This window comes from Chinchilla lanigera, unplaced genomic scaffold (assembly GCF_000276665.1).
Source record: "Chinchilla lanigera isolate Chin_1 unplaced genomic scaffold, ChiLan1.0 scaffold00051, whole genome shotgun sequence".
NCBI classification, from domain to species: Eukaryota; Metazoa; Chordata; class Mammalia; order Rodentia; family Chinchillidae; genus Chinchilla; species Chinchilla lanigera.
Window position 1 is genome coordinate 4923728 of NW_004955452.1, and position 11894 is coordinate 4935621.

At 42.8% G+C, this 11894-nt stretch overlaps 1 protein-coding gene across 2 annotated transcripts in view; it reads right to left on the reverse strand.

The window, feature by feature from the left end:
• Rhce (Rh blood group, CcEe antigens) overlaps positions 1-11894 on the reverse strand; it is a 43293-nt gene that overhangs the window by 10846 nt on the left and 20553 nt on the right. Inside the window, exons 4-7 of one of the 2 annotated variants that reach the window (XM_005394822.1) lie at positions 5527-5683; positions 4450-4616; positions 3995-4132; positions 1826-1953 (exon numbers count right to left, since the gene is read on the reverse strand). In XM_005394822.1, the coding sequence (XP_005394879.1) occupies positions 1826-1953; positions 3995-4132; positions 4450-4616; positions 5527-5683 (590 nt within the window). The remainder of the gene's footprint in view (positions 1-1825; positions 1954-3994; positions 4133-4449; positions 4617-5526; positions 5684-11894) is intronic. The other variant, XM_013519668.1, reaches the window with a different exon arrangement.

Below are 11894 nucleotides of genomic sequence, written 5' to 3' on the forward strand. Positions count from 1 at the left end.
TTTATTTGTTTGTTTGTTTTTGTCTTTTTGAGACAGGGTCTCACTATGTGGTTCAGGCTGACCTTGAGCTCACTTTGTAGCCCAGGCTGGCCTCCAACTCACAACAATCCTCCTGCCTCAGCCTCTTGAGTGCTGGGATTACAGGGGTGCACCACCACACCCAACCCTCAGTCTTTTTTTTTTGTTTGTTTTTGGTTTTTCTCTGGTACCGGGAACCGAACTCCCGACCTTGCGCTTGCCAGGCAGGCGCTTTGCCGCTGAGCTAAATCCCCAGCCCAACCACCAGTCTTATTAATGCATTTTTTTAAATTTTGAGAAAGCGTCTCACTATGTCAACTTGTCCAGGCTGGGTTCAAATTTATGATCCTCTTGCCTCAACCTCCCAAGGGATGAGATTTCAGATGTGCACCACCACACCCTGCTCAAAAAAGATTCTTAAACTGGACATAAAAGAGTAAAATACAGGGAACGTGATAAATTGGATTACATTAAAATTATGAACTTGTGTTATCAAAAGACATAAGAAAGGGAAAAGTAACTTACAAAAATAGGAGAACAAGCTGGGCATGATGGCGCATGCCTGTAATCCCAGCACTCAGGAGGCTGAGGCAGGAGGATAGTTGGGAGTTCGAGGCCAGCCTGGGCTACAAAGTGAGCTCAAGGCCAGCCTGAAAAATAAAATAAAATAAAATAAAAATTTTTTTAAAAGAAAGGCCAGCCTGAACTGCATAGCAAGACCCTGTCTCAAAAAGACCAAAAAAAAAGGAGAACATAATATGTATAACAAAGGACCTACATTTAGAATACATAAAGAATTCTGAGCTGGGTATGGTATACACACTTATAATCCCAGCACTCAGGAGGCTGAGGCAGGAGGATCGCTGTGAGCTCAAGGCTAGCCTGGGCTACACAGTGAGTTCAAGGCTAGCATGGAGTACACAACAAGACTCTGTCTCAAATAAAAATAAAAATAAAAAAATACAATAGAAAAAGGCCCAAAGAATTTGAACAAATATTTCACAAGATATTCAAATGTCCAAAAGACCTATGAAAAGTGTTTCTATTTTCTTTTTTTATAGCACTGCAGATGGAACATAGGCCTCATGCATGTCAGGCCAGTGCTCTCTACCACGAGCAATATCCTCAGCTCATTTTTTACTTTATTTTGAGACAGGGTCTTGCTGTGTTGCCTAGGCTAGCCTCCTGCCTCAGCCTCCAGAACAGCTGAGATGACAGATGTGTGCCCCCACTCCCTTTGAGATATTCCTTTTAATTAGCTATTAGGGGAACTAAGTTGAAAGAATAGACTGATGGCTGAACGGTTTTCCTACACTGTTTATTAAATCCTCCTAAGCATATAGCACAGGCATCAAGTACCCTCTCAATAACCTCACCGAGGACTTCATTCTCCCTGGGGGAGCCAGGGTTGGGGGAGGTGCAGCGGCGTGTCTAGCCAGGAAGCGATGGGAACTGTTTCAAGACCAGTCTGACTCCGCAGTGCAAGCTCTTCACCTTGACCTCAACCACCGTTTGTCTGCAAAACTGACCGAGTGGGCTTGGCCCAGATCCATCTGGCCTGTCTGCATCTGTGCAGCTCAGGACTTCGAGCCTCTGCCCAGCAGACGAAGCTGCACCTTTTGGATAAGAAGTGGCCTAGAGGAGTGATAATGCCGTGCATGGTGACAATTTCTGAGTACATCAGCCAACAAAAATTTCCTGAGGCCCTACTGAGTGTCTGGCCCTGAATGCATTTCCCCTGCATGGGGCTCTGGGTTCATTTGCTACAGAGCTGGACCGGTGTGAAGGATGGAGCTTAGAAACTCACCTAGGTTTCCCGGAGGCCTGAAGCATTATCAGCACCATGTAAGTGAACCCTCCCAGCAGACCTGGCAAGCCGAAAGTGTAGTGCACGCCACTTTGGTCCTGAATCCCCAGCACACGGTTAAAACACACCTGGGGACAAATGGCATTATGAGCAGATCTGCAAGTGAGACTCAAATTTCCTCCCCATCCAAGACCACCAAAGGGGAATAACAGAAAAACTTGCCCTCCTCAGACTTGAACATGCATCCCCGGGAGACTCTTTACAATACAGATAAGGACTCCATGGGGTGAGGTGGGGCCTCAGGTGCTGCATTGCTAACAAGCTCCTACGTGATGCTCCTGCTACTGAGTCATACTCTGAGCAGCAAGGGGCTGGTGTAGGCACAAATCACATTCAAAGCTGATAACCCCGTGTTTGGGGTGGGGGCAGAAGGATGCGTAGGCTGTTTAATACATCCCTAGCTTCTACCTTCTAGATGCCAGTAACACCCTGCCTAGTTGCACCAATCAAGAAGTCTCCAGATATTATCAGCTGTCTCCTGGGTGGGATGGGGGTGAACACTGGTCTAGCCACATTTAAGGGCTGTCATTAATAAAACATGGCTGATGAGATGAAAAGTCAGAAGAAAAACACCTGACTGCACCCAAGACGCCTGTTCAATGTTCCTTCCATCTCTTCCCCTAGACAAGTGCAAATTTCACTGGGCGAATTCCCTCCTTAGAATCCCCATTGTCTTCCAAAAACAAAACCAGACTCCTCACTAGTCCAGGAGATGGACCCAAGCACCATCCATCTCTCCAGGCTCCGGTCCCACCAGGCTAGAGGGTGACCCCAAAGCTGTGGCCAGGAGAATGTCTGTTTCTTGGTTGGAACACAATCTTTCCTCACCATTGAGTCTTTGTACACACCGCTCCTGCTTGGGATGTATTTCCCGCTTCCTTGCCTGGCTAATACAGCTTATCTGTCACTGCGTGGCTTGGATGTTCTAAGCTCCGGGAAGTATTTTCTGACCTGTCCTAGTCTAGCTTTGATGGGCTCTTGCAGCAGTTATCATACTGCATTGCATGTATTTGTCCATTGCCTTCACTAAACTGTTGCTTGAGAAACAGGATAAGTATTAGAACATATTTGGTGAATGAATGAATGAATGAACGAATGGCCTTTAAGTAGAACTCCCTCCCCGTTCCTGTGACACAGTCAGTAACTGAGGCACCAAGAAAATCGTGGACACTGAGCCAGATGGCAGCATCGCCAGCATTTTTTGCTCTGCATGTCCTCCTTCATCTCAGGGGTTCAAAGCCAGAAGAAATAAGGCATTTGTGCTCACTGTACGGATGAAAAGCACACTGTCTTATCCTCGGGCTACTGTTGGTATATTCTTCTTTGAGTCAAAACTGACTTCTTGAATATCCACCATTTATCCAAATTCAGCCTTCAGAAGTCTTCTTTTTCCTTCAAATGTTTTAGATTTGCTGGCTCTAAATGTTTCTCTTAGGAGCACATTACAACCAGTTGACCGTAATGGAGTGTTCTGGTACAATCAGTGGAGTACCGAAGGAAAACCCACTTGAAGAAGTAAACCAATCAGAAATGGACATGAGCTGGATCATCAGCCTGGCTCTCGCTCCTCTGGGTGCTTCTCCTGCCCCCCCCCCCATGGCAACAGCCCTGTATGTCCAAAATGATACATTTCCCTAATTAAACCAAGGAGCCCCTTCTCCAGAGGATTTGGAATTGGCTACTTTCTGGAAGCAAAAGGCCAACCGATTCTCCCACTCTGTACAGGAGAAGAGGTAACAGGTCTACAGAGAGAGAATAAAGCAGATGTGCAGGAAAACCAAAGAAAGAGCAGAGACTTCCTAGCATTGCCCCACAAGGAGTCCCTGATGCCAGGCACTCCTGGGTTCCCGGCAGCACCTCTGACATATGATACCTTAGTTGCCGTATAACAAACTCCCTCTCATGCCCAAGAAAACTTGAAGGGGTCACCTTACTTGTTCTCCAGCACCCTAAAAAATGCACCATTCATCTATAGTGGGTCCCTCATCAGACTTTGAAGCCGATGGAGAAAGTGCCAACACCTATCTAATGCAGCCCTGGCGCCCATGATAGCCCACCATAAACCCAGGTTCCCGCTGGTCTCAGCCAAAGCAGTGGGTAATTCCTCACCGGCAGGCATCTGACTCCCCCGACAGAGATCAACCCAGCCAAAAGGCCCAGCACCATAGCAATCCAAGGAGAGGAAATCAGGTGACACGAGGCACCCACAGCCACACCTCCTGCCAGCACCGCATTGTGGATATCAATCTGCAAAAAAAATAGCTTGTGTATGAATGGAGTGAGGCGCAGAGTGGACACCATCTGCCCACGACTTCTTGATAAGCTGGCAGAGAAGCAACCCTGTAAAACGTTCCTACTTCACTGACCCTGAAACCATCACTTCCCCTTGGTGGAAGGACTACACGACCTTCATCCTTGGGCCCATCTCACTTCCCCCTCTCAGGCACACACAGCAGTCACCTGACTGGGAAACACAGAGCTGGTGCTGGTGGCAGGAGAGGGCGTGAGGATGTGGGTTAGGCCTGACACCCCCAAGTGCTGCCCAAGGGGTGGCCCCTTCTTACCATGTTGATCTTCCCTTGGTGGTGAATCAAGGCTGACACTGAGGTGGCTGTCACCGTGCTGACCGCAAGGGCATAGTAGGTGTTGAACACAGCATTCTTCTTTTCATTTGCAATGTCCAGCAGAGCAGAGTTGAAACTTGGCCAGCACATCCACAAGAAGAGGGTCCCTGCGGGACAGAGAGGGCCGTTGGGCAGAGCCTCATCCCTGCTCCAAAGTCCTGAATCTCCAGGTGCTTCGGAGGAGGAGGGTCCTACAGCTGGTAGGTCTGTGCTTGGCCACTTTCTTGCTGCATGGCTTGGGGCAGGTCATGTCTCCTCTTGAGTTCTCAAACTGGTGAGGATCAGCTTACATATGTTACAAGGAAAACAAGGCCTAGAGACCCCATGCCTCCGGACTCCTGTCTGTAATGGCCAAATGCTTGTTTTTAAAAGTCACTATACTGCTTTAACTTGGCTCCATAGGCTGATACTTATGTACCTGCTATTGGCTGTCTGTCTGTCCGTCTGATTTTCCTCCCAGCCTCCCCCAGCCATCTATACTCATCATTTTCAGGGCTGCTTTGCAAAATGCAACATTACTGCTGCTCTCCTCCTACCCCTATGCTTACTCACGGACCCTACTTTCTTCACTTTTCTACTTTCCTACTTTCTTTTTTATTTTTATTTTTATTTGGGTTTTTTTTTTGGGAGGGGGGTTGTGTTTTGTTTTTTTTTTTCCAGTACTGGGAATCGAACTCACAACCTTGCACTTGCCAGGCAGGCGCTGTGTCGCTGAGCTAAATCCTCAGCCCCTCTACTTTCCTATTTTCAGTTGAGGTCCAAAGGATTAGATATATGTCTTCAAACTCAAACAGAAGAAGTCTGTCCTGCCAACAGAATATTAATGAAGAGGGGTCCCTAGAAGGAAATGTTTAATCCAAAGGTATGAACTCAACAAACATTCCTTCAGGTAAAAGGCCCTCTGGAAATACCTCAGGCCCTCAGGGAAGAGAGTAATGGACAGACTTTTCAGTAGGGCATTTTCTGAATCTCTTGGCTTTGCCCCAGCAGAAGACCACCCACCCACCTTGTCCTTACCAAGCATGGCAAACATACTGGTGCTTCTGGACACCGGAACATTTTCTTCCTGCACTTCCTTCTGCTGGGGAAGAGGACTTGAGTGGCACCAGGCCACAGCCAGCCCAAAATAGGCTGCAAACACGTGGATGTGCATCATGCTTCTGTGGTCGTCCAGCTGCAACAAAAGGTAGCAGGAGCCATGAATGTCTTCTCTTCGTGTAGGAGGCTTCACTTGAAGTCATGAGACTGGCCCAGAGCTGATCCACCCCAGCAGCTGGCTTTCCCCTTCAAATGAGCCCAGGAGCAGCTGGGGTGACTGCCCAGTCTTTATCAGTAGCTCCTACCTGCTGTTGGCTGAAGTTCACTTTGGTGGGGCAAAGAGCCACACAAAGGCACACCTACTTCCTCCTACTCCTCAGCAGAATTTCAGCTCGGCATGGACTGGGGAACGATATAAAGTCCGTAACACGAAGCAGCCGGACTTCTTATAATGCCAAACTCAAGTCTTTAGGAAATTCTAGACACATGCTAATTTTGCTCCATGAATAGCAAGATTAGCAATCCTTAAGAACTCACTTAGTAGGCTCCTGGTAAAGGCTGTCAGCTGAGCTTTCCAAAAATATCCAGAACTGGCAGCATTTTTACCACCACCCCACCTTGGTGGAAGCCCCCATCACTTCTACGACAAATTCCTGCAATAAGTCTCCGTCTTCGCAGCACCCTTCTTCCCACGTCCTCCTCACTTGAAGTCTGACCAGCCAGGTCATCCAGCCTCCTGGAACGTTCTTCCCCCAGCAGAGGCAGAACAGGGGCAGGGAGCAGGAGCGTCTACTCTGAGTGTAAGCAGCAAGGAGATGCATCATTCATGGAGAATTCCAAACTGTACCAAAACCAATAATCCATCTATTTTTATTTGTCTGGTGCAGGGGATTGAACCCAGGACATTCATACTGAATTACATTCTCAGCCCTTTTAAAATGTTTTGCCTTGAGACAGGGTCTTGCTAAATCCCTAAGTTGTCTAGGCTAGGCTTAAACTTGCCATCCTCCTGCCTCAGCCTCCCAGAGTGCTAGGATTATAGGCGTGGGCCACCACACCACACCTGGCTCCATCCACTTTTTATTATCATGATTTGAAAACTTTTTTTTTATTTTAAAGAGAAAATAGAATAAAATTTCATAACAAGATAATGGAGGGTAACAATGGTTAATACTTTGTATATTATTATCTTTAAATTAGTTGCTTAGAGTATAAGATATGAGCATTTAATTGTACAAACAATATTAGTACAAACCTTTCTTCTCAATAAAGTAAGAAAAATTAGTAGCATAACTATCTTAACTATCATAAATATATATTGCTTTTCCCTTCTTTTATCCTTTCCCCATCCCAGTTTCTCTTTCCTTTTGAATAGTTTTTCCCCATTTTACAATATCTATTGTACATTTTGGATATTATTTACTCTTTGAGCTTCTTGCACTAGGGAGATAATATGACGTTCGCACATGTGCATCTGGTTTATTTCACTTATGAGTATGGTCTCAAGTTGCATCCATTTACCTATAAAAGTCTCCAGCTTATTCTTCTTTATGACTGAGTAGTACTCCATTGTATAAAAAGCCCACATCTTTTTTAAACCATTCCTCGGTTGATGGGCATTTGGGTTGTTTTCAAGATCTAACTACTACAAATTGTGCTGCTATAAACACGGGTGCACATATATTGCCATGGTACAGTGTTTTTAACTCTTCTGGGAAGACACCCAGAAGGGGAATAGCTGGGTCAAATGGGGCCTCCAATTCTAGTTTTTTGAGGAATCTCCACACTGATTCCACAGTGGTTGCACCAGTCTACACTCCCACCAACAATGGAGAAGGGCTCTTTTTTCCCCACAGCCCCTGCAGCAGTTGTTATTGGTTGATTTCTTGATAATAGCCATCCTTGGGTGAGATGGAATCTCAGTGTTGTTTTAACTTGCAGCTCTCGAAAGACCAGTGATGTTCAATATTTTTTCATATATTTATTTGCTGTTTGTATGTCTTCATCTGAGAAGTGTGTATTTATCTCAGATGCCCATCTGTGGATTGAGTCTTTAAATTTGGGAGATCTGATATTTTTGAGTTCTTTCTATGTTCTTGATAGTAATCCTTTGTCTGAGGAACAGCTGGCAAACACTTTTTCCCACATTGTGGGTTGTCTCTTCACTCTGTTGGTGGTTTCTCTCGCTATGCAAAGGCTTCTTAATAAGATCAAATCCCAGTTGTTGATTCTTTGTGATAGTTCCTATGTGATCAGGATTTTATTCATAAAGTCTTTGCCTATACCACTGTCTTTAAGAGTTTTACCTGTTCTATCTTCCAGCAGATTTAATGTTTCTGTTTTAACATTTAGATCTTTGATCTATTTTGAATTTAGTTTAGTGCATGATGAAAGACATAGGTCCAATTTTAAGCTTCAGCATGTGCACGGCCAATTTTTCCAGCGCCATTTATTAAAGAGGCTATCTTTCCTCCAGTAAACGCGTTTGACAACTTTCTCAAAGATAAGGTGGCTAAGAGGCTGGGGATTTAGCTCAGCGGCACAGTGCCTGCCCAGCAAGCGCAAGGTTGTGAGTTCGATTTCTGGTACTGGAAAAAAAAAAAAAAAAAAAAAAAAGATAAGGTGGCTGAGTATGCCTAGAGTTGTTTCTGCATCTTCTAATCTGTTCAGTCTTCTAATTGATCTTCAGGTCTGTTTTTGTTTTTGTTTTTGTTTTTTTACCAGTACTATGCTGTCTTTATCACAGTAGCTTTATAGTATAATTTCAAGTCAAGGATTGTGATGCCCTGTGCCTTGCCTTTGTTGCCCAGAATTGCCTTTGCTATTCTAGGTTTCTTTGGGCTCCAAATGAATTTTAGGATTGTTTTCTATAATTCCATGAGATATGCTGTTGAATTTTGATCAGAATTGCCTTAAGTCTTTATCAGTTTTTGGAAGTATGGCCATTTCACTAAGTTTGTTCTTCCTACCCAAGAACAGGGGATATCTTTCCATTTTCTCATATCCCCTTCAATCTCCTTTTTAAGAGTACTGTAGTTTTTAATGTAGAGGTCTGTCACATCCTTCGTTGGACTGATTCCTAGGTATTTAAATTTTTTTGGATACTATTGTGAAAGGTGTTGTTTCCCTAACTTCTCTCTCAGTGAGTTTGTTATTCATGTGCAGGAAGGCTACGGAGTTTTGAGTGCTGACTTTGTATCCAGCTATGCTACTGGATTTGCTTATTAAATCTAGCAGTTTTTATGAAGTTTTTTGGGTTTTCTATGTAGAGTATCATGTCATCTGCAAATAATGATAATTTAACTTCTTCCATTCCTGTAATTCTTTCTCTTGTCTAATTGTTATGGCTAAAGTTTCCAAGACTATGCAGAATAAGAGTAGAGACAGTGGACATCCTTGTCTTGTTCTTGACTTGAGTGAAAGCTCTCAGTTTTTGTCCATTTAGTATGATGTTGGCTGTTGGTTTGCCATAGATGGCTTTTACAGATTGTGCTATAGGCCATCTATTCCAATTTTCTGTAGGGTTTTTATCATAAATGGGTGCTGGACTTTGTCAAAAGCTTTTTCTGCATCTATTGAGGTGATCATATGATTTTTTTCCTTGGCTCTGTTAGTAGGATGTATTACACTTATAGATCTGCATATGTTGAACTATCCCTGCATCCCTAGCATAAATCCCACTTGGTCATGGTGTATAATCTTTTAATAATTTACTGCATTCTGTTTGCTGTATCTAATTGAGGGTTTTTGCATCTATGTTCATTAGAGAGATTGGCCTGTAGCTTTCTTTCTTAGTTGGGTCCTTCTCTGGTTTTGGTATTAGGGTAATGCTTGCTTCCAGGAATGAATTTGGGAGTATTGCTTCCCTTGGGAGTATTGCTTCCCTTTTAATTTCATTAAAGAGCTTATGCTCCTATAGCTCAGGAGCATAAGCACCTGCCTGGCAAGTGCAAGGTCCTGAGTTCGATTTCTGGTACCAAAAAAAACTTTGTAATTCAATTTCATTAAAGAGTTTGGGAAGTAGTGGTGTTAGATCTTCTCTAAATTTCTTGTAGACTACAGCAGTAAATCTGTCAGAGCCTGGGCTTTTCTTTGTTGGTAGGTTTTAATTACATCTTTGATTTCATTGATTGATACTGGTTTATTTAGGATTTTTATATCTTCTTGATTCAGCTTTGGTAATTCATATGTATCTAGGAATCTGTCCATTTCTTCTACATTTTCCATCTTATTAGAGTACAAGTTTTCAAAGTAGGTGCAGATGATCTGGATTTGTACAGGGTCTGTTGTGATTTCACCCTTTACATTCCTAATTGCATGGATTTGAGTCTTTCTTTCTTTCTTTCTTTTTGATAAGGCTGGAAAAGGGTTTTTTAATTTTATTTAATTTTTCAAAGAACCAACTCTTCCATTCATTGATTTTTTGTATTATTTTCTTAGTCTCCAATGTGATAATTTCTGCTTTGATCTTTATAATTTCCTCCCTTGTGTGAGCTTTTGGCTTAGCTTGCTCTTCTTTTTCTAGAAATTTTGAGGTTCGCCATTAAGTTGTTTATTTGAGCTTGCTGTTTTCCTGATATGGATACTCACTTTTATAAACTTCCCTCTTAGGATGCTTTCATTATGTCCTGAAAGTTCTGGTATGCTGTATCATCATTATCATTCAGTTGTAGAAACTGTCTAATTTCTTTAATTTCATTTGTGACCCATCAGTTGTTCAAGAGGGTACTATTTAATTTCTACATGTTTATGAAGTTCTTTTTTTTTTTTTGTTACCAGGGATCGAACTCAGGGCCTTTTACTTTCCAGGGTTTATGAAGTTCTTATGGTTTTTTTTTTTTTTTCCATTGATTTCCAATTTCATTGCACTGTAGTCTGATAATATGCATGGAATAATTTCAGTTTCTTTGCATTTACTTAAGCATGTTCTGTGAGCTAGTATGTGGTCTATTTTGGAGCTGAGAAAAATGTGTGTTCTGATGCTGTGGGGTGGAACACTCTGTAGACATCTACTAAGTCCATTTGTTCAAAAGTTTGGTTCAGCTCTAATATTTCATTGTTGACATTTTGCGTAGTTGATCTTTTTGTGACAGTAGGGTATTGAGATTCCCCAATACAATTGCATTAGTGCTTACTTGATTTTTAATGGCTGTTAATATTTAATATAGTTGGGTGCCCTGGTATTTGTTGCATGTATATTTGTGATTGTTATCTCTTCCTCTTGGATTGTTCTCTTTACAAGGATGTAGTGATCTTCTTTATCTCTTTAATCAGTCTTGGCTTGAAATTCACTTTGTCTGCAAATAGAATAGCTACCCCTGCTTTTTCTGGGTTCCTGTCCCATGGAATAATGTTTTCTATCCTTTGATTTTCTGTCTATGAATTTCTTTTTGAATTAAGTGTGTTTCTTGTATGCAGAATATTGTTGGATCTTGCTTCTTGTTTTGTTTTCGTCTTTTTGAGACAGGGTCTCGCTATGCAGTTCAGGCTGGTCTTGAGCTCACTTTGTAGCCCAGGCTGGTCTCAAACTCACAATGATCCTCCTGCCTCAGCCTCCCAAGTGCTAGGACAACAGGTGTGCACCACCATGCCCAGCTTGAATCTTGCTTCTTGATCCCTTCTGCCAGTCTGTGTCTTTTGACTATTGAATTGAGACCATTAACATCGATGTTTATAAATGATATGTATTGACTTATCCTTGTCATGTTATTTTCCTGTTGTTGGCTCCCTTTCTTTTTTTTCCCCTCCTTCTGTTTAATTGTTTGCCTGGCCTTGTGGATTCCTTCTGTTGGGGTTCATGCAGTTGTAGTCCTTGTTATCTCTTGGTAGAATGTCCTTCAGAACATTTTGGAGTGCTGTTTTGGTGGTCATAAATTCCCTCAGATGTTCTTTATCATGGAAATAACTTATTTCTCCATCAATTTTGAAAGATAGTTTTGTGGGGTACACCAATCTGGGTTGAAGGCTGTTTTCCTCTAGTACTTTAAATACTTCACTCTAAGCTCTCCTTGACTTGAGGGTTTATGCTGAGAAGTCAGCTGTTATTCTGATGGGCTTTCCTTTTTGGTGATTTGTTTCTTTTCCCTAACAGCTTTTAAGATTTTATTCTTGTGTTGAGTTTCTGAAATCTTGATTATGATATGCCTGGCTATAGAATTTTTTTGATTGTGGCTAATTGGAGTTTTATATGCCTCACTTAGTGTATGTCAAATTCTTTCTACCAGGGAAGTTTTCTGCCATGACATCTGTGAACAGGGGCCAGGGATTTAGCTCAGCAGCAAAAGCGCTTGCCTGGCAAGCGCAAGGTCGTGAGTTTGGTTCCTGGTACCGGAGAAAAACCAAAAAAA